At 42.9% G+C, this 22,367-nt stretch overlaps 1 protein-coding gene across 1 annotated transcript in view; it reads left to right on the forward strand.

Moving 5' to 3' along the window:
- Positions 1-6,632, forward strand: part of LOC140391319 (phosphatidylinositol-binding clathrin assembly protein-like) — a 170,281-nt gene extending 163,649 nt beyond the window's left edge. The window contains exons 20-21 of the mRNA XM_072475910.1: positions 4,134-4,236; positions 5,122-6,632. Of these exons, the coding sequence (XP_072332011.1) occupies positions 4,134-4,226 (93 nt within the window). The 3' untranslated portion in view covers positions 4,227-4,236; positions 5,122-6,632. The remainder of the gene's footprint in view (positions 1-4,133; positions 4,237-5,121) is intronic.
- Positions 6,633-22,367: the final 15,735 nt, after the last annotated feature.

Genomic DNA, 22,367 nt, shown 5'->3' on the forward strand with positions numbered 1-22,367 from the left:
GCCATTATATTGTGCGGAGTGGATGATTGCTGTGACCCACTTCCTGTTCCATGATTCCATTCCACTAAATTGTTGATCACTAAACATTCCTTCCTGGTTGCCATGGTGGATTAGATTGTAAATGCTTTTTTCTCCTCTGGAACTAGCTCCCTCTTTGCAGACAGCTACTATAACCTACTCCCTTTCATCACCTTTGACCTCTCTCTCCTCTCCCTTTCTTTCAAAACCCTTCAGAATTTTGTTTCCTGAATTCATACTCCTCTTTCCCACAATTTGAACCTCATGACTGCCTTGGTGTGGAACCACACCATATTCCTTCATCGCCACTCCTCTGTTGTCCAGCTCAGTAAGACCGCACTGTTGCCTGTCAACCATAACCATTGCATCTCGAGGAATCCCTTTCCACCCATCCGCATTGTTACCTCTAAAGTCCCCTCCCCTTTTTTCAACTATATGGAGGCTTCTTGTCGTCATCCAAAGTGGTTCAGCTTCCACATGATGCCTGTTTGTATCTCCGCCACCTCTCTCGGCTTCTCCCACTGATTCTGTGCCAATCTTGGATGAGCTGCAATTTTCTTCAGTTAAACACTACAAAGATTGAAGAGCTCGTCTTTGGATTCTGCAACAAAGTCTGTAACCTTGCTACTAATTCTGCTCTTTCTCCCACCTATCCCCAGCATCCTATCTGCTGAATCTCTTGGTTGTGACGTGTCACTTTCAGACTTGACAATTTCAACCTTTTAAAAAATATATATATTTTATTATCAAAACCGGTTACAGTGAACAAACACCCCAGGAAACATGCTTCCCTACAATCAAACATACAGTCTGTACAGATTTTTCCTCTTTTTCACCCCCCCCCTCCCTCTTGCCCCTCAAACACGGTCACAAACATCCCCTACCTTTCTTCAAACCCCCCTGTAGAGCCCCTTAACTCATACTTTATCTTCTCTAATCGCAGGAAGTCGTACAGGTCACCCAACCAAACCACTACCCCCGGTGGCGATGCCGACCACCACTCCAGCAAAATTCGCCGCCGTGCAATCAGAGAGGTGAAGCCATCGGCCTTCCTCCTCTCCATGTGCTCCGGCTTCTCTGAGACCTCAAATATTGCCACCAAAGGGTTCGGATCCACCTCCTCCTCCACTATCCTGGCTAATACTGCAAACACTCCCGCCCAGAGTCTTCACAATTTTTCGCAACCCCAAAACATGTACCTGTGATTGCTGGCCCCTGCCCACACCTCTCACACTCAACTGCTACCCACTCATTCTCGCCCGAGTCATATGCACCCTGTGCACTACCTTAAACTGTGTCAGGGTCATCCTTGCACATGAGAAGGTCCTGATTACCCTACGCAGTGCCTCACTCCATGCTCTCCAATTGATCTCCCTTCCCAACTCTGCTTCCCATTTTTCCTTGATCGTCACCACCCACTCGCCTCCATGCTCCCCCAGACATGTATATATCCCCAATTCTTCCCTCCCCTTCCACATGCAGGAGCAGCAGTCGCTCCAGCAGGGTGTATCCCGGCAACCTAGGCTAATCCCCTCCAGACCTTTCGCACAAAGTCCCTAACCTGCAGATACCTGAACTCCCTCCACCTCGGCAGCTCTATCCTCTCCCTTAGCTCCTCCAGACTGGCGAACCCTTCCTCCAAATACAGATGCCTCACCTTGACCAGCCCTACATCCCTCCACCTCCTGTATACACTATCCATCCCCCCCCCACCCCGGCTCAAACTCATGATTCTCTCACAGCGGTGTTAGCACCGACATCCCTTCCACCCTAAAATTCCTCCTCAACTGATTCCATATCCTCACTGTGGACTGTACCACCGGGCTCCTTGAATACCTACTCGGAGCCATTGACAACGCTGCCGTCACCATAGCCCTCAAACTAGACCCCTTACAAGATTGACAATTTCAAACTTGACAATTTCAGTGCTGTCCAGCCGCTGGCTGACCTCCCATCCTTTGAAGTTCAGCTCATTTTAAACTTTCCTGCCCATACTTGTTCACCCATCATTTCTGTCCTTCCTGAGCTATGGGGCGCGATTCTCCGCTCCTGCGACTAAGTGCCCACGCCGTCGTGAACGCCGTCGAGGTTCACGACGGCGCGAAACGGCCCCGATCTCGACTGATTCAGGGCCCGAAAATGGGCTAGGATCGGGGCCGTGAGAAACTCTGGGGGCGTGTTGCGAAAGCAGCGTCGTCAGCGTGCGCCGGGCATTGGCACCACGTAAAAGGCGTAACTGGCGTCACCCGCGCATGCGCCGGTTGGCCGGCGCCAAACTGCGTATGCGTGGTTGCCGTCCTCCCCGAGGCCGCCCCGCAAGAAGATGTCGGAAGAATCTTGCGGGGCGCGGAGGAAAGGAGGTCCTCCTTCAGAGACGCCGGCCCGCCGATCGGTGGGCACCGATCGCGGGCCAGACCCCTTTTGAGTCCTACCCCGGTGAAATAACCCCCCCCCCCCCCCCCCAACAGGCCATACCCCCCCCCCCCCCCCCCCACCCAACAGGCCATCCCCCCCCCCACAGGCTGCCCCCCCAGCATTCCTGCGCTGTTCCCGCCGGCAGCGACCAGGTGTGGATGGCGCCGGCGGGAAGCCGTCGTTTTGGGCAGGCCGATCGGCCCATCCGGGCTGGAGAATAGTGGGTGTAGCGGAGAATCGCCATTTTGGGTGTCCCGGGCGATTCTCCGGCCTGCGCCGTGCAAAACTCGATGGGGCCGTTCTTGCCGCTTGGGTGAATCGCGGGAGGGCGTCGGACTGGTGTCGCGGGGAAAAATGGGGTGCCAGGGGATTCTCCCAACCGGCGCAGGAGCGGAGAATCGGGCCCATGGTGTCTCCTGCTACTCTAATGCTTTAATATAAAATATTTCATCCCTGTGTTTTCATTTCTAAATGGTTTCACCTATGTCAGCCCCTCAATATCTAACCGTCCAACCCACCTTGCAAATCATTTTATTTAATTTGCCTCACGATTGAGAGTCTTGTCTTCACCCACTCTATCCCTATGCAAAGTTTCCTCCAAAATTGCTCAGGCTTTCCATCCCTCCCTCCTTTATCACCTTCAAAACCCTATTTGACCAAGCTTTTTATTCTGGTTTTAGCTCAAGATCAATTTTTGTTTCTCATTACAACTTGTAAAGCTCTTGAGACTCTTTTCAGTGTTAAAGGAGCTACGTAATTGCAAGTCATTGTTGCTTTGGTCTATTTGTATTTCTTTCAAAACCATCCTCAAACAGATACTGATCCTTTTATTTTTATCAGTTTATATAGCATTAATTGCTTTTGTTAGAAATCTTCCACATAACATTCCTGTTTGATTGTCTCCTCCTGCACCACAAAACATTTTGTAGTCAAAATGATGCACAGTAGCTAGTATCTCTTCAATTTTATTTCCCCATCATCCCTCCTTCTAGGGAGATGCATAGTGTCACTTCATGATTTTCCTGGCATGGTATATTGTGCTATTTAAGGGGCGGGCGGCATGGTGGTGCAGTGGTTGGCACAGCTGCCTCATGGTGCCGAGGACCTGGGTTTGATCCTGGCCCCGGGTCACTGTCCATGTGTCGTTTGCACATTCTCCCCGTGTCTGTGGGTCTCAACTCCATAACCCAAAGGTGTGCAGGGGAGGTGGATTGGCCACGCTAAATTGCCTCTTAATTAGAAATAAATTTGAAAAAAATATTGTGCCATTTAAATACCCTTCCCCCTCTTAAATTATGTGCATCAAATTATTAAAAATTAACAGTTCATGCATTTCAAACCATCAGATATTAAATTCGAAGTGTCCATTGGTACATGTTTTGATAGATTTAGTCAGGAAATGAACAGCATTACATATATAATTTACACTAATAGTTTGATTAATCTCACTTCTGTGCTAACACCTTTCTCTTAAATTCAAATCATTCTGTTTAAAAATTAGTTTCTAACCTCTTAGTTCCTAAACTGCAATAATGAATTTTGAAAGTTAATCTGCATAGCTACTCTTGCACAAAAATTGAATGCTTATAAATGTGGCTGTCATTGCTAAAATACCAGTTTCTGCATTGCTGTCACTGAATTCTTATGTTCTATTCTTCGCATTTTCTGCTTTCACTTTCTTTCTTCGCTTTCTGAAATAGTTGCCTACAGCCTCGAGCCCTTCTAATCAAAGTCCTCCTAGAGCTCCTGGAAAGGATCCGTTTGCAGAGCTCTCTCTCAAGGACTTCTTGTAGAACAGACCAGGTATTCATGGAGTAATAAGTGTGTGAATATTTTGTGTATGGTATGTTGAGCAGTTTTCAGATGGTACCTAAAAACCATCAAACAAAGCCAGCTACGATAGCAGTGCTGTTGTAGTACTTGGTTATTCCACACAATTATGCCAAAACAATCCTATTGCATGGATATCGTGGTGCACTTGCGCTTTGTAGAGATTTGTAATGTCTTTTACAATACAGGTTAGTTTACTCCTGTGTATGGTTTGTTAAGTGCATTGGTTGGCTTGCAGCTTTTTTGTTTGTGGAATTAATAGCCCAACAAACTAATTATTGCAAAAGTGGGCCCTGTTAGTTAATTCAAAATGTAGGTTGCTTAGTTTTCCACTGACCAACAACTAGAAAAAACTTCAAATGTGTCTTATAAATTGTGCAAAAATTAAGATTTTCAAATACACATAGTGCCATCTATTGATGCAGTGGTGTCTCTTGATCTAGAGAACAATTAACAGAGAATATTTGTAACTCTGACTTTGTGCAGTTGTCTATCCAAAAATTCGTCCATAATGCAGTTCACTTTTTATTAATGAAGACCATTTGAAGCCTTAAGTTCTTGCTATTAATTCATTTTTGGGCCTATCTGTAACTTCTTTCATTTTCTTCTTTCACAAATTGCCTGTATAATTTTGCACTACACTGATCAACATATATCCTGAGCAGGGTATTCATATCTTGTATGTTAAAACTGATTTGTCATTCAAAAATTGATTGGTTTTTTTGATAAATTTATATTTTTAGTCTGGACTTTAATGTTATTTTTAAGAAATATTCAAGGTACTGTTTTACTGTACAGAAACCTGGTTTGCCTAATAGTTCTTATCTGCTACTGTTTTCTGTTTTGCCTTTTTTCCAGATACAGTTTATGTAATGGCATCAAATGGATCCATTCTGAGAAGATGAGTGCTGAGCAGCAAATTTTATTCTTCATGCAAAATGCTCGCTGTTTGTGAAACTATCTTCCATCAGGATGATCTCAGTATGGATAATAAAGAAAATGGCGGATTGACCAAGTGGAAAGGCTTTTTGGAAAGCAAATGTTGATGTACAAACTTCAGCAGCAGATGAAAAAGCTTATTTTGACTGGGTGATGACTGATTCAACCAAGATTTTAAATTGTTCCAACCAATAATGCTCTACAATGCAGCAAAGAATTATGTTCTCATGCTGAATGAAACTTTCATTGATTTAGAAATGACGGCTTGAAGAACGAGTAAGATTTGCGAAGACATATGGTAAGAGCTGCTGGATTGTAACTTATCAGGATTTGGTGAGGTATTCTTTGAAAAGCAGCAGTAAATTGTGTAACTTTTCTATGTTCACCAAGCATCAGTTTTTCTTTCATCACAAAATAATCATGCTAAAATTATTAATTCAGAATTTTACTTTTTATTCAAATTTGCAGTAGACATTCCTTGTGTACTATGTTTGTATTTATTTATGACCATCAGATTAAGTAACACTATTGCATCGGATGCTTCCTGTGAGGATTAATATGGATGTGCATGGTTCACCAGTTGGATGAAAACATGAGTTTGAATGGGAAATGCAGTTAATGAAAGATGGAGCACTAAATATTCTACAAATCAGTTTACTTATCCCTTGTACAATTATTTGTAGGCAGAATCACAATCTTGCATTTGTATGGGACTTAGAATGAATAATGTATTAATCAATGTAGTTAATTCTGTGCCTAGGATTTTGCAATGGAACAGTTATTGACTTGCAAAGCACTACTTTTATATTTTGGCATTAGCGGAAATGGGAAGGCCTTTCTATGCTCAGCATGTCATTATTTTACATCCAAGTTTAATGCTGCCTTTCCTGACTAGAATGTAAAGAATTGCCTTCAGTTCACAAAGATCCTCTACCTCCATAGGACTTCAAATCATATGCAGATCTCAGAACACTAGAAATATTTGTTTAAATGTCCACACATGGTGTCTTCATTTGATTGGTTCTGAGAAGACTTGTTTACACAAAGTTGGATATGAGGGAATAGTTTGTGTAGAATTTTTTTAAAAAGTAAAGCAAGATAAAGAGTAACACAAAGCACTGTTGATCGGTGCTTCACTGTATATAACATAAACTCTGTTCACATTAGTGGTGTGAAGGACAGTTGGAGCTTAAGGCAATTCAGTACATGAACTTTGCAAAATTTTGCTGCATTGTCTTTGCAGAATATATTTTGTTTAAAAGAAAAATGTATGTTAGGAGAAAATTTGGTGGATTTTCAAATAAAGAGCAGCTTTCACTGAAATTTTGTTACCAGCTAGGTCCAAGTTACATCTCTTGATTCCAAAATTCCTGTGCATGGATATAATAACTCTGCATTATTTAATAAAAAAGATAAGCTGTTGTAGGTAAGGTGTTATGTTACCTCAATCTTTTTTCAACATTGGAAAGGCTTTGCTACCAACAGTGATCTATTTGACCATTTGTACAGTATCGGTCTTCAAAAGTTTTGATTCTTTCAAAAAGCTGAAGCTGCACAGGATTTGTCAGAAAAATGAATATCAATGATATCAAAAATGTTTTCACTTGTTTTGTAGTGGAATCCTTTTTTATTGTCCAACTGTATTTGCTACAAATATGCCAGATGCAAGTTGATATTGATTGACTGAAATGGAAAAAATAGTTCAACTTGCAGTAAACCTTTCAATGTAACGAATTTTAAGACCGTAATTTTAAGAAAGTTGGTCCAAGTTGGTTGTATTCTAGTGATTCCTGGGAGTATCTTGGGAATACCACTGTTTCAGGACAGTTCGCAGTGCATGAACCTTTTACAGAATGCCTGACTAATTTTGCTGAATTTATTGAGGTGACCAATAATATAGTGAATAGGGGAATGCCTATGAATGTTGTTGATCTGGACATACAGAAGGAATTTGATACGGTTCTGCGCAAGATTATTAGCAAAAATTGGGGTACAGGGAGTTGGAGACAACCTTATGGCATGTGTTAGTTGTCACTCCGTACTGACTTACGATAATTTGTGAGCACCTGCTTTGTCTGACATTCCTGAGCAGCACAGCAGGTTCCTGGCTCCAGAGTCTAAGTGTAAAAAAGGCAGAGCAAAGGGAGGACATGGACCCTCCTTTTTTCTAACGGCACTAGCTGCTGTAAAGCAGGTTACTTTAAATGCCCCGTTGAATATAACAGGCTAGGGAGAAGGTAAGTGCCTGGGATGGAGACTGTTTGGTGTTGGACGTGGGAGTCAGACACAAGTTGGGGTCAGACATTGGGAGGGGGGTTGATGTAGAGGGAGCCAGACATAAGGGGGGAATTCAAGCATCAGGGGTGGTTGTGCCACGATGGGTGGGGGTCTACTCCAGGAAATTTGGTGGGTGGGTGGGGGGGACGGGTTGCTGCGGTGCAGAGAGTCGTGTGCAGGTAGGGGATGGGGCTGGTTTAGCACAGGGTTAAATCGCTGGCTTTGAAAGCAGACCAAGGCAGGCCAGCAGCACGGTTCAATTCCCGTACCAGCCTCCCCGAACAGGCGGCGGAATGTGGCGACTAGGGGATTTTCACAGTAACTTCATTTGAATCCTACTTGTGACAATAAGCAATTTTCATTTCAATACTGTGAGTAGGGTGTACTTAGCTGGGGGTTGTCCCATGCTCGGGCTGAGCAAATAGTTATGCTGAAGTTAGAAGACGTCTTATTGATTCTAACTTGGAGAGGGTACTCCTCTCCAAATGTGACACTGGGAGGAAGAAAGTGACCGGACAATGTTCTCTGATTGGCAGGGCATGATGTGGCATTTCCCCCCAAGGATCCATACTAAAGCCTTACTTTTGCCATAGGTGAAGGAATAAGGAGATGTATATTCACGTTTGCAAATGACATTGTTAGGAAGTACAATATGGTGTATAGATTAAAGCAAGACATTTCATTGGGACATAGATTGAATGAGTTGGCATTTGGACTTCATTATGGATAGTTGTGAGGCCATGTACTTCGGATCCAAATACGACAGAGCAGACAATTTTCTTCATGGTGAGTGTCTAGTGACAGTTGAGGAGCAAAAAGATTTTGAGTGTCCATGTGCACAGATCACTAAATGTTAATGCACAGGGAATAAAAGTATTAAATTAAACAAATGGAATATTAGCCTTTATCTCAAAAGGATTGCAATTCAAAAGGGATGAAGTCGTGCAGCAATTGTACTTAACCTTATCAGACTCTGCATTCAGTTTTGAGCACAAATTCACTAAAGGTATACTGGTCTTGGGAGTCCGACGTAGGTACCCCAGAATGATACCAGGTTTAAAAGGCTTAAGTTGTGGACAAGCTGCTTAAACTTGATTTGTAGTCCATTTGAGTTGAGATGTTTGGGGAGGGGGGAGAAAACCTGTGGAGCGATTTCAGTAGGATAGGAGGAGGGGGGACCAGTGTAGTGATTTCAGTATGGTAGACACACACAACTATTTCCTCTGGTGGAACGCATTGACATAAATTTAAAATTCGAGTAAAGCCATTTAGAAGTGGAATTGTTGCACATAAAACGGTGAAAACCTGAAGATCTCTCTCCCAAAAAACTATGGTTACTGTGTCAGTTGAAACTTTCAAAACTGAATTTGATAGATATTCTCTAAACAAAATAATGAAAAAGGTAGAGGTGGGTAAATGGAGTTGGGATCCACATAACCATGATCTAACAGAATAGTGGAACAGGATCAAGGTGATTAATGTTTTTACATTCTATTATCCGTGTTCCTCCCTCCCGTGGCACCATATCCTTTGTCTTATTTCCCTCCCCTCTTATTCTAATGGCCTACTCTAGACAATTATCCAATGTTGCTGACACTCTGAGGTTGTAAACTGAGAGTAAAAAAAACCATTTCCCAGCACTAGAATAAAGTTGATCATTTGATGCGCAGATAAAATTTGATGCTTTACATGTGCCATTACTGTTTTCTGCTGATTTGACATTAGCTTTATTATTCTTTACAACTGAACGAGACATCAGTGATCAGGGGCGGAATTCTCTCTACCCCCCCCCCCCCCCCCCCCACGCCGGGTGGGAGAAATCGCCCGGGCGCCGCGCGAGTCCCGCCACGCTGTCCCGACGCCCGCACGTGATTCCCCCCCCCCCCCAAAACCGGCACGAATCACAGCTGGCCGCTGGGAGAATCGCCGCTTGCCGTTGGTAATGGGCGAGCGGCGATTCTCCGGCCTGGATGGGCCGAGCGGCCTGCCTAACACGACATGTTCCCGCCGGTGCCATCCACACCTGGTCGCTGCCGGCGGGAACAGCGCGGGAACGCTGGGGGCGGGGGGGGGGGAGGCGAGGGGGATTCCTGCACCGTGGGTGGGGGGGGCTCAAAAGGGGTCTGGCCCGCGATTGGTGCCCACTGATCGGCGGGTCGGCCTCTCTGATGGAGGACCTCCTTTCCTCCGCTGCCCCGCAAGATCGATCCGCCAACTTGCGGGGCGGCCGCGGGGAGGATGGCAACCGTGCATGCGGGGTTTGCGCCGGCCAACCCGCGCATGTGCGGTTGACGTCATTTACGCGGCGCTGCTTTTACGCGGCACCAAGGCCCGGCGCACATAAATGATGCAACGCCGCTCCTAGCCCCCCAGGGGCGGGAGAATAGGGGGCTGGGAGCGGGCTCCGACGCCGGAGTGAAACACTCTGAATTTCACTCCGGCGTCGACGCTTAAGACACCCGATGGGAGAATTGCGCCCTTTATGTTTGCAGACGGCAGAGCCAATTCTATCCAGACAGATAATGCAAAGAGCCCAAAGAAGAAACCCCTTGACTCACTAGTTCAGTGTAGAGTTAAGCAAGGGTAATTGTTAATATTATGGTTTTAAAGTGTCTTAAATTCTTAATATTAGCTCAAAATTTAAACTATAGTCTGGCTTGATTTTCACACACAAAATCTTCTACCCCGCTGTTACCAGACTCCTGAATGACCCTCTTATGGACTGAACTGATCTCTCCACGCACCTTCTCTATTGAGTAGTACTTCACACTGTATGCTTCACCTGATGTCTGTGACCCTGTATTTACATTGTGTATCTGTCATATGCCATATGTTTTATTTCATGTATGGAACGATCTGTCTGGACTGTACGCAGAACAATACTTTTCACTGTACCTCGGTACACATGACAATTCCAAATAAACTGTACTAGGCCATCATGAAGACCTTTCTCAACCTTGCCTTGTGCCTGAGGTGTGGTGATCCTCCGGTTAAATCGCCACAAGTCAGCTCCCCCTCAAAAGGGGAAAGCAGCCTATGGTCATCTGGGACTATGGCGACTTTACTTTTACTCTACTAGGCCAAAAGGCATATTTGACTGCCTGTTGACAATTGCCATCTTCATAATAATGCTTGTGGCTACTTTACCTCATTTATCATCTCCCAAGGTGGAAAATGGAGGTACCATCAACACATGATGTAAATTACGTACATTACTATGCATTGCGTACAACCTGCTGATTTTAGCATAAGTGATTCTTTAATTTAAGCGTTTGTTAGTTTACATGTTTCATGAGGTTGACAAACCTGTACTATAAACCAAATTTTCAGTATGATGGGAATGAAAGACATGAGTTTGATCATAAAATGTTGGCAGCTAACTGAACACGACTGAAATAAAATGGAAAATGCTGGGACTACTCAACAGGTCAAGCAGCCTTTGTGCTGAAGAAACAGTTAACATTATAGGTTGATGATTTTTTGCCAGAATTTTAAAGTAGCAGCATTTGATTATACAGCTTCTGTTAACTGCTTGTCGCAATCTGGGTATTGAGGCTGGCACTTGTATAACTTTAGATTTTAATATAATATGAAATTATTTTGTGCATGATGTCTATGATATCAGTATTTTCATGTGCTTCAAAAGCAGTGACTCATGTTGGGTGTGTGATTCCCTGAGTATTGTCAGTTTTCTATCATTCAAGTAGCCATTCTTTATGTACATGAGCAAAACACAAATTCCGACAGTTTGAACAAGAGGCATTGTATCCAAGCCGAATGTTGCTCTCTTCTGACATATATTTACAGTAGAGGAAGCTACATTTGTGAGTACTTTGAACAAAGTACTTTGTCTCTCCTCCCACGGATGTTCATTCTTTTAATGATGTGGCCATGGAAAATTATCTATAGGTTTGTATAGTACCGATACGAGATACTTTTGCATAAACAAATTGGAGGGAAAGTAAGAATGCAAATTTGAGCACTACCCAAACATGTCAGAAATAGAACATTGGTCCGCATATCCTACTGGCTTCTAGTGAAATTATTTCTATATTCCCTGTATCTCCAATGCGCAAACAGGAAAAGTTCTGATCCCAATCCCAAATTGGTAATGTATCTTTGTGTGCTCTTCACCCACCCACTGCAACCCCTCAGCATGCTGTAAATGCGGGGGAGGGGAAATCAAATTGAGCATCTTGCCTTTAAATGAGAGCGCAATATTATTCTTTGGAATGCATTTGAATACAATATGCTATATAAATACAAGTCCTTTGCCTACATACTGTTTTCTTACCCTGTTGTAAACTGTCATAAGGAGGAATTCTCAAAGAAATGGGAACTGTGCACTGTATACTTTATGGCAGTGCCAACTGCAAAGTGTTTCTCACATATCCTTCATGCGGAAACAGTTCAGCATGCACTGGGTTTGAATTATTGCCTTAATATTTCTCACTATCAGCCATTTGAATTGTACACTTATAAAATTCTTTACTGAATATAAATAATACATTGTAATTGATATTTGGATGCAGATTTCTCATACTTTTGCAACACCTTGTGGATTTACAAATAATAAAGCCAGATATGTTTCATAAGACCTGTGGTGTAAATGAAATGTTTGAAAGTCCTGAGCATATCAAGATTTTGTGTAAGAGGTTGAAATATTAAGAGGAAAGAATATTCCCAAGATATTCTGGATGCTGCTTTTGTAATTTTAAGAGAATAGAAATCCAGAATGAGGAAATATAATTTATTATGTCAAGATTGGTGCTAACCTTGTGCTCTTGTTTTGTTGTTGATTGTAATTTATTACAAACGTCTTTAAGGTATTTTTTTAAAGAATCAACCTTGTTTCTTTGAAAACTGTTTCAATTCAAATTTCCTTAATGTTATTCTGTTTTTTTAATTAAATAAAGTTGAAGCCAATTGATGAGATACCAAACACCAGGTGAAGAACAATAAATAGCTAAATGCCCAATTGTTTTGGGCTAAATGTGTAAATACTGGAACAGCGACTCACATTTACAGAAAATAAGAATAAAAGATAAAGATTAAAGACTGAATAAAGTTCCGAAAATATTTATCACCAAATGGTTTGGGTGTGAGTGGGAGCACAGAGTAGTGATGAAGAGGCCTGAGTGCAAGGAGGAACAAGTACTAACGTGGCAATTTGGTGCAGGAGGGATATCGCTGCTAAGTTTTTCTCAAGTTGCAATTTAGATTCTGACTTTGAACTTTAAAACTGCGAGCTGGTTCAAAAGCCAGTGGCAGTTATCTGTCGATCTGGTGCAGACATGATAGGTTGAATGGCCTCTTTCTGCACCATAACTTTTCCATGGTTTTAATTGAAAGTAGAAATAAGTGTTAATTATTGTAGCAGGAAACTGGCTTGGATTTTGCTGCAATTTATATCTTTTTCTCAGCCTCTGGTAGCATGTAAGTAGATAGGTGATTGGTGAGTTTTAAGATTTCATCCCGTTAGATGGGGATGGTAATGGGGAGATACAAAATCGCTTAATTAGTTAACTAGTTAATATAATCAGAGATAACAATTAGGTGACACTTCTAAACTTGAAATCTAATTGTTTAAACAAAACACATTATGATAGGAAATGTGATGTTTTGCATCTGTAGCATATGTGAACTGGTGAAAATCATTGTGATCCATAACAGTCACATCTATAGTAAATGCTCATGGGTATCCAAATCCGGGATGGCACCCAACGCTCGTGAACTCCGCATCGTCCCAATTGGGGCTATACACTCTTACCAGTGCCACCAACCTCCCCAACAACACACCCATCACTATCACATAACTGCCCTCCTGATCAGCCACCTAAGTCTCCATCTGAAACCTCAACCCCACCAAGATTGCCATCCCCGCACCCTACAATTGAACCCCAAATGAAATAGCTGACTCACCCAACCCTTCCTAAGCCTCACATGATCTTTCACCCTCAAATGGGTCTCCTGCAGAATCACATCAGCTTTTAAACTCTTCAAGTGCGTGGAAAATCTCTCTCTTTTTTTCACTGGTCTCCCTCACGATCCACGTCACCATTCTGATTGGGGGTCTCTCACCCCCCCCCCCCCCCCCCCCAGCTACCCCATCTATCCGCCGTTACCATTCCCCCAGGCCCGCCCCATCCCCTTGTTACCGTCGAAACCCCCCCCCCCCCCCACCCCAGTCCAGATGTGAGGCCTTGTTGTCCGTGAGCTTATAATTCCCACATAGGGGGACCGAGTCGGGTTTAAGCACGGGGACTGTAGGTTTGGTGTACTCCGCAAACTGCATTGGCCTTGTTATCCTGAGGTTTTCCAACCGCTCAATCTCAGTTTCCATCTTCTCAAGCAATGCGTATGGGACTGGCCATGCCTTGAAGTATTTTGGCAGTGTTGGGGTCAACATGGATTTTGGCCCTTGCTCCTTTTATTTTACTGTGGCCCTCTTGGGATACTTTGGGCTATTTATTAATAACCTCATAATCCACCAATCCCCAGTTTAAAAAAAATTCGAATCCCTGTCCATGTGACTTGGTCCTAACCCTTGCATGACAAGTGAAGAGTCCGGCTGACTGCTGTCTATAAGCTACTGGGGTCATGGTGGTCCACATCATTTTCAAGGGTTCTGTATATGTGACTACTCTGCCCTGATATCCCTTCGGCTGAAGAGAATAATCCCCGTTCGGAGGCGATAGGCTGTCTGTTACTCTATGGCGGAGATGGAAATTACCACATATACCCCCAACTTGTAAGAATGCCCATTGATTAGCAGCCTTATCCTTTAATGGGATGACCTTGGTTGTGATGATGCAGCTCGACTGCATTGTTTCCTCCTCTGATGGCTGGTATCCTTGTAAAGTGTGGGCCTGAGGTAGACTTCTTGCCTGGGTGGTACGCAAATTGCTTATTCCTTGTCTAGCTCGTGCCCTTCTGCAGCACTTAAAACAGTCCAGCAGCTGATGTTTTTATTCCTCTGGGGAGGATTCTCTGGTGTTATGTAGCCATTTCTTAGGCCATCAGAATGTTGAGTTGATGGTGGGCGAGGCATGTGGGTGTTTCAACTAAACGCACAGGTTTCTCTATGCATGCACTGCCGCCACTCCCCACCCTCTCACCCAACCTGAGGGCACTATTGTCCATCATCCCAGGGGCAAGGCTAGCTCAATGGCCCTTTTCAGGTCTAGGTTAGGTTCTGCCAGTAATGTTTTGGGTTGTGACGTTGATACCACACATCATCTTATCTCACAGCATCTCAAGTCAGGATTGGGCTGAATTCACAGTACTCTACTGCCTTCCACAACATATGAAGGAATCCCGTTGCGCGTTCCCCCAGGGTTCTCCCAGCCGGAGTAAAGCGGTAGAGTCGGATGCTAATAGGTGGTTTGGAGGCATGATGGTTCCTAGTCTATGAGATCATTGAATGATTTAGTGTCAGGGGCCGCTGGGCTTTGTATAATGCTAAATGTCGGGGCCCCACATGCATCCCTTTCAATGCTGTTGGCATGAAAGAAATTGTGCATGAGCTCAGCAAACTGGGCCCAGTCTTGTACATTTGTGTAGTACGGCTTGGGTTTGCCAAAGAAGGGTATTTCCAGGTTTTTCTTCTTACCAGAGCTGTTTTCTGTACTTTAAAGGCTGCTTTAGCTCAGTTGGCTGGACGGTTGGTATGTGATGTAGAGCAAAGCCAACAGCGCAGGTTCAATTCCAATACCAGCTGAGGTTATTCATGAAGGTCCCGCCTTCTCAACCTTGCTCCTCGCCCTCCGGTTAAATCACCACCAGTCCGTTCTCCCCTTCAAAGGGGAAGCAGCCTATGGTTATCTGGGACAATGGTGACTTACTTAGTATGGCTAGGACAGATCAACTTGGTTTTACAAAGGGAAATCTTGTTTGACACATTTATTAGTTTTTTTTGAGGATGTAACTAGTAGGATAGATAGAGGAATCAGTAGATTTGGTGTATTTGAATTTCCAAAATGCATTCAATAAGGTGCCATAAAAAACGTTATTACACAAGAGAAGGGCTCATGCAGTTGAAGATGATATATTAGCAGAGGTAGAGGATTGGTTAATAGACAGGAAGCAGAAAGTGGGGATTATTGGCGCATTTTCATGTTGGCAGACGGGCAATGGAATAGTAGTATTGCAACAATCAGTGCTGGGGCCTTCACTGATCACAATCTCTATTAATGACTTCAACAAAGAAACAGGGTATGTATCTAGTTTTGCTGACTACAAATCTAGGTGGGAATACGAACTGCAAGGAGGACACGGGTTGCCAAAACATATGTAGACAGATTAAGTGAGTGGGCAAACTAGTTGATAGATGGCAAAGTTGGTAGATGGCATATAATGTGGCAAAGTATGAAGTTATTCACTTTGTTCGAATAGAAAAGCAGAATATTTTTTAAAAGGCATGAAACTTGTAAATGTTAATGTCCATAGAGACTTGTGTGTGATCGTACAAGGAACACAAAGTTAGCATACAGCTGCAGCAAGCAATTGGGAAAGCAAATGGCAAGGAGATTGGGGTACAAAAACAAAGAAGCCTTGCAGCAGTTGTGTGGGGCTTTGGTGAGACCACACCTAGAATATTGTGTCCAATTATGGACCCATATTTAAAGAAGGATATACTTGCATTGGAGGCGGTACAGTGAAGGTTCACTAGATTTTGTCCCCTGAGATGAGGGAGTTGTCCTATGATGAGAAGCTGATAAATTGGGTCTATATTCTCTGGAATTTAGAAGAATGAGGGGTGATCTCACCGAAACACTCCAGATTATGAATGGGATTTGAGGGGTGTTTCCCGGCTAGGGAATTTAGAACAACGGGAGCACAGTTTCAGGATTGAGGGCCAAGTATTCAATACTGAGCAATTTCTTCACTGTGTTGTGAAACTTCGGAATTCTCTACCACAGAGATTAGTGGATGCACCATCATTGAATATACTTAAGGCTGGGATAGATAGACTTTTAGTCTCGGCAAATTGAGGAATATGGGGAGCCGATGGAAAAGTGGAGTTGAAGCCCAAAGGTGAGCCATGATCGTATTGAATGGTGGCACAGCCTTACCGGACCATATGGACTTCTCTTGCTCCTATTTCTTAAGTGAGGAATTGCTTAATTGTTTCTGAAGCGGTACTTTTTTTTCCCAAGCCTCATTTGATGCTGGATGAAATTTGAGTTTAATTCTAGCTTGTTCAAAATAAACTATATGTAAATTTGAAAGAAAAATTGGATTAATTGTTATTTTTTAAGAGTCACCCTCCTGTCTGCTGACATTGAAGCAGACAGTCTTCAGAGAATCTCAACAGTGAAAAACCATGCCCCTGAACCTCACTGGCTTCAGAAAGGTGGAAACATGTAATATCTAACAAAGTTGAGGAAGTCCAACATTAAAATAGATTTAATGTACACATTTATTAACTAAAGATTGCTTCTATAAATGTTTAATGCAAAGCTTTCACCAGTGAGTTTTCCGTATTGGACCTAATTTTGCTAGTTCATTTATGTCAAATGTGCAATATTTAATCTTGATTCAGAATCTCTGTCCCTTTCATAACCCTGTATAATTTACCCATTGCAGAGAAAGTTTCTAAATAGAAACTTTAATCTGTATTAATTTTAAAATAGTAGGGACTGGTCAAGCAACGTCAAAAGTACTATCCTTAAGGTTTTGTACTTGAATGCTCAAAATATTCAAAATAAAATGGATGAATTAGTTGCGCAGATAGATGTAACGGGCTCCAAGGTGACCAAGGATGGGAACTAAACATTTGAGGGCTATTCAGTTTTTAGGAAGGACAGTCAGAAAGGAAACGGTGGTGGAGTTACATTGTTGATGAAAGAAAATATTGAGGAAAGATATCACAGATGGTGTGGAATTGTATGCATTGGGTTACACCACGATGCAAAAAACATTTGTAGGAGTGGTATACAGACCACCAAACTGCAGCAGTAATGTTGGGAATAGCATTAGCCAGGAAATCCAGAGATGCATGTGATGAACATTTGTGATTTATGGGTGACTTTAATCTGCATATAGATTGGGTGAGTTAAATTAGTTACAGTACAATAGAGGAGGAATTTCTGGACTGTGTACAGGATGGTTTTCTTTCTCTTTAATGTTTCCAATAAAGGGGCAATTTAGCATGGCCAATCCACCTAATGTACAAACTCCCCACGGACAATGACCAGGGGCCAGGATCGAACCTGGGTTCTTGGTGCCGTGAGGCAGCAGTGCTAATCACTGCTCCACCTTGGTGCCTAGAGTCCATTATCAAGGATTTTATAGCACAGCATTTGGAAAGCAGTGGTATAATCAGGCAAAGTCAGCATGAATTTATGAAAGGGAAATCATGCTTGACAAATCTACTGGAATTCTTTGAAGATGCAACTAGCTGAATTGATCAGGGATAATCGATGGATGTGGTTTCGACTTTCAGAAGGCTTTCGACAAGGTCTCACATTGTGGATTCCTGTGTAAAGTTAAAGTGCATGGGATTGCAAGCAGTGCCTTGAGGTGGATAGAAAGCTGATTAGCAGATAGGAAGCAAAAAGTTGGAATAAATGGGTCTTTTTCTGATTGGCAGGCGGTGACTAGCGGGGTGCCGCATGGATCTATGCTAGGACACCAACTGGTCATATTATATATTAATTATTTGGATGACGGAACTAAATGTATTTCCAAGTTGGGCAGGAGGGCGAGTGTGAGGAGGATGCAGAGATACTTCAGTGGGATTTGAACAGGCTGAGTGAGTGGGCATATGCATGGCGATGCAGTATAATGTGGATAAATGTGAGGTTATCCACTTTGGGAGCAAAAATAGGAAGGCAGATTATTATTTGAATAAACGAGTAAAGTTTACTGAAAGTAAACTGAGAGAGGTAGATACACAGCAAGACTTTGGGGTCCTTGTGCATCAGGTACAGCAGGTGGTCAAGAAGGTAAATGCTATGTTGGCCTTCATAGCAAGAGGATTTGAGTGTAGGAATAGGGATGTTCTACAACAATTGTATAGGGCATTGGTGAGGCCACACCTGAAGTATTGCCTGCAGTTTGGGCGTTCTTTTCTGAGGAAGGATGTTCTTGCTATGGAGGGAGTGTAGCAAAGATTTACCAGACCGATTCCTGGAATGGCGGGACTAAGTCGGTTCGGATTATATTCATTGGAGTTTAGAAGGCTGAGGGGGGATCTCATAGAAACTTCTACATTTATTAGCACCCAATTCATTGTTTTCCAATTAAGGGGCAATTTTAGCATGGCCAATCCACCTACCCTACACATCTTTGGGTTGTGGGGGTGAGACCCATGCAGACACTGGAGAATGTGCAAACTTCACACGGACAGTGACTCGGGATCAAACCTGGGTCCTTGGTGCCGTGAGGCAGTAGTGCTGGCCGCTGTGCCCCCCGCAAACTTATAAAATTCTAACCGGATTAGACCGAGTGGGTTCAGAAAGAATGTTCCTGACGGTGGGGAGTTCAGAACAAGGGGTCATAGTTTGAGGATAAGTGGTAAACCTTGTAGGACTGAGGCGAGAAGAAATTTCTTCACCCCGAAAGTGGTGAATCTGTGGAATTCACCACCACAAAAAGTAGTTGAGGTGAAAACATTGTGTAATTTCAAGAAGGAATTAGATAAAACTCTTGGGGCTGAAGGGATTTGGGATTGGGGAAGGCGGGATCAGGGTATTCAACTCGATGATCAGAATGAATGACAGAGTAGGCTATAGAGCCGAAAGGCCTCCTCCTTCTATTTCCTATGTATGTTTCTATGTATGTTCTAAAAGCTCATAGAAAATTGCCAGCTGTGTTGCAGCCTCACCTGTGTCTTGCCGAAATTAGATGTTTTGGTTACTAGCTTGAAATGATTTTATATTTATGAAGCAGCTCGGGTGTAAGGTGTTAACCGTGTAATGATCTGCAGAGTTCAAAGTCAAATTGACTTTTTGTTTGGGACTCGACACTAAGAAGGGCAAATTTTCCAAACCCAGAACTGTGCTCTTCTGACACCTTCAAATGTTCATAAGAAGTTACCGTATACAGGGTGGAAGGCATTGTTTTCTTCCTTGCAGAATGCAAATTGCCAGCTGTAAATAAAAACAGCCTATGACATATGTGAGTGACCAATGCACCCTCTCAGTACATATTGTTGACAGGGTGACTAATCGGTCTCGACCATCAGGAAATATATTGAATATATTTTAAAAAGACTATTGATATGATGTCATCTTAGTAGTACAGACAATGAGTATTGCTGAAAAATTACACAGTTAAAACTTTTTGTCTTGGCACTCATCAGAACTGAACAGGTGAATCATTTCGAAGCTCGCTGCTGATACAAAACTCAAAAATGTGGCAAACAATGAAGAAGATGTTAACAGACTTCACAAGAATAATGACTGCTAAAGTAGGCAGATGCATGGCAGAGGGAATTTAATACAGAATGGTGAACTGAAAGACTGAGGGGATACTAAGATGAAGAAAAACTAAGTGGTACAATCTTAATGAGGGCACAGGAACAGAGATCTGGAAGTGCACATATACAAACCTTTGAAATTAACAGGACATATCCAGAAGACATTTTTTAAAGAAGGCACAGGATCCTTAATTTTATTAATAGAGGCATAGAGTACAAAAGGAAGGAAGTTAAGCTGAATCTTTATGGTTGGGCCTCTGTTTGGAATATTGTTCAATTCTGTGCACCAAACATCAGGAAAGATGTCAAGGTCTTGGAGAGGCTGAAATCATTCACGAGAGTGGTTCCAGGGATGAGCCACTTGAAAATATCTGGGAAATCCAAGTAATTGGAATATTTTCTGCTGGTTATATTTCTTTTTAAAACTGAGCAAATTGTTAAAGACAGGGATGACATGGCTATGTTAATGACACTAGTGACTTTTGACGTGCAAATATGCAACTCTGTAAACATGTTTGCCTCAGACAAGTTGGTAACTGGGGACCGTGAACATGAAGAGATTTGAATAATGTGTCAAAGGTTCAAAGGAAGGGACAAGTTTTGAATAAAGATTCATAAAGTGATTGCACTTTGCATTTACACTAAACGCTAGACTCAAGAAATGAAGGTAATTAAGTATGACTTCTGAAGGGCGACGCACTGGTTAGCACTGCTGCCTCACGGCACTGAGGACCCGGTTCGTTCCCAGCCCCGGGTCACTGTGTGGAGTTTGCACATTCTCCCCGTGTCTGTGTGGGTTTCAGCCCCCACAATCCAAAAGATGTGCAGGTTAGGTGGATTGGCTACGCTAAATTGCCCCTTAATTGGGTACTCTAAATTTATTTTCAAAATGTGTGACTTTGAAAGAAGATGGCTCAGATAAGGGAAGATCAAAAGGGAAAACTACATAAGGAGATGATTAAAGCTTTTTTAAGACTGCAGCCAACAGCAGGAATAGCTGTTTAACTCGCAGCAAGTGGTGTCTGTGAAGAAATCCTGTCTTGAAAAGCAAGATGTTTTCTACCTTGGAAGCAACCCCATCAAAAAGCCGCCTGATGTAATTCTTACTGGATTTTTATAGTTTTTAAAATCTATACGGTGTGAAACATTTGGGGAGAGTTGGCTCTGAAGGTAATGAATTAAAGATTATTTGGAACTGTATAAAACTAGTGATACTGTGTTCTGCCATTGTCTTAAGTGTACTTTTAGTTTACTTGTTTATTTTATTGCTTAATAAACATTTTATTTAAAATCATCATGATTTATTTAATGGTCACTAAGAATGGTAATTGGTCAATTATCTGGCATCAGCATCACAAACGTTCACCACTTTTCATATCCCTTCTGGATGGTATTGCTTTTCGGGCTCTGTGAGTCACGACGTGTTTCAACAACATGTGGACCCTCAACATATATGTAAGTAGCAGACCATAAAAGACAATGACAGCATGAAACGCATGTCCTGTAGTGTGTGGGAAGTCGTGGTTGCTACCCGTGAGCTGGATGACCACGTGCAGGAAGTTCACCAGCTGCAGAAATCTGAGCTCTGGAATGTGGCAGGGGTCACTGTGAAGCATGCACAAAGCTTAGAGTTCTGTGGATACCATGTTCAAAAATATGGTCTCTCAGGTTAGGAGCATGGATTTAGTCCAAGAGAACCAGGCATGTAGTGCAGGCATCCCTTGATGTCCCACTCGCTAATCGGTTCTCTGATTTCGATGCTGGGAAGGCATTGGTTTCTTGGAGAAGTGGAGTCAGAGCCAAGCTCATGGCACCATAGGCAGCTCAGCTACACAGGAGGGGAGGAAATATGAGAGGAAGAGCAGTAGTGATGGGGAATTTTTCAATTAGGAGAAGAAATGTGCATTTCTGTGGCTTGAGTACATAACTCCAGGATGGTAGGTTACCTCCCAGATGCCATGGTCAAGGATGTTACATAGCGGCTGCAGGACATTCTTCTGGGGTAGGTAAAGAGTCAGAGGTCGTGGTCAACATTGGTACCAATGAATTTGGATAGGAAGTGGAATGAAATGTTATTTGGGGTTTTGTGTTGTGTATTGGGAGGGAGAGAGATAATTAATAACTGTTGTAAAGGAGCGTTTGCAAAATAGTGACCATAGTGGCCTGCAACTTCCTGCTAGCGGTGGTAAGCCACTGGCCACCAATTTTAAAAGTGACACCTGTGCTCCGATGATGCGTCCAACCTTCCTTTCTCTTCGGCAACCTGGGGTCTCCAGCACCCAGTCCACGAAAGCTCCAGTGAGACGTAGAAGAAGTGCAGCCTCACCCCACTATGACGCGGCCAGCTTGGAAACGCCCATTGAGGGGCAGACATTAGATGTGGATAGAAAACAACACGCAACTATTTTATCAAGTGCTTTAAAAGTGTAGATTTAAAAAAAGTTTTGTTCTTTTAAAGTAATCT

This window comes from Scyliorhinus torazame, chromosome 15, assembly GCF_047496885.1.
Source record: "Scyliorhinus torazame isolate Kashiwa2021f chromosome 15, sScyTor2.1, whole genome shotgun sequence".
In the NCBI taxonomy this organism is placed as follows: Eukaryota; Metazoa; Chordata; class Chondrichthyes; order Carcharhiniformes; family Scyliorhinidae; genus Scyliorhinus; species Scyliorhinus torazame.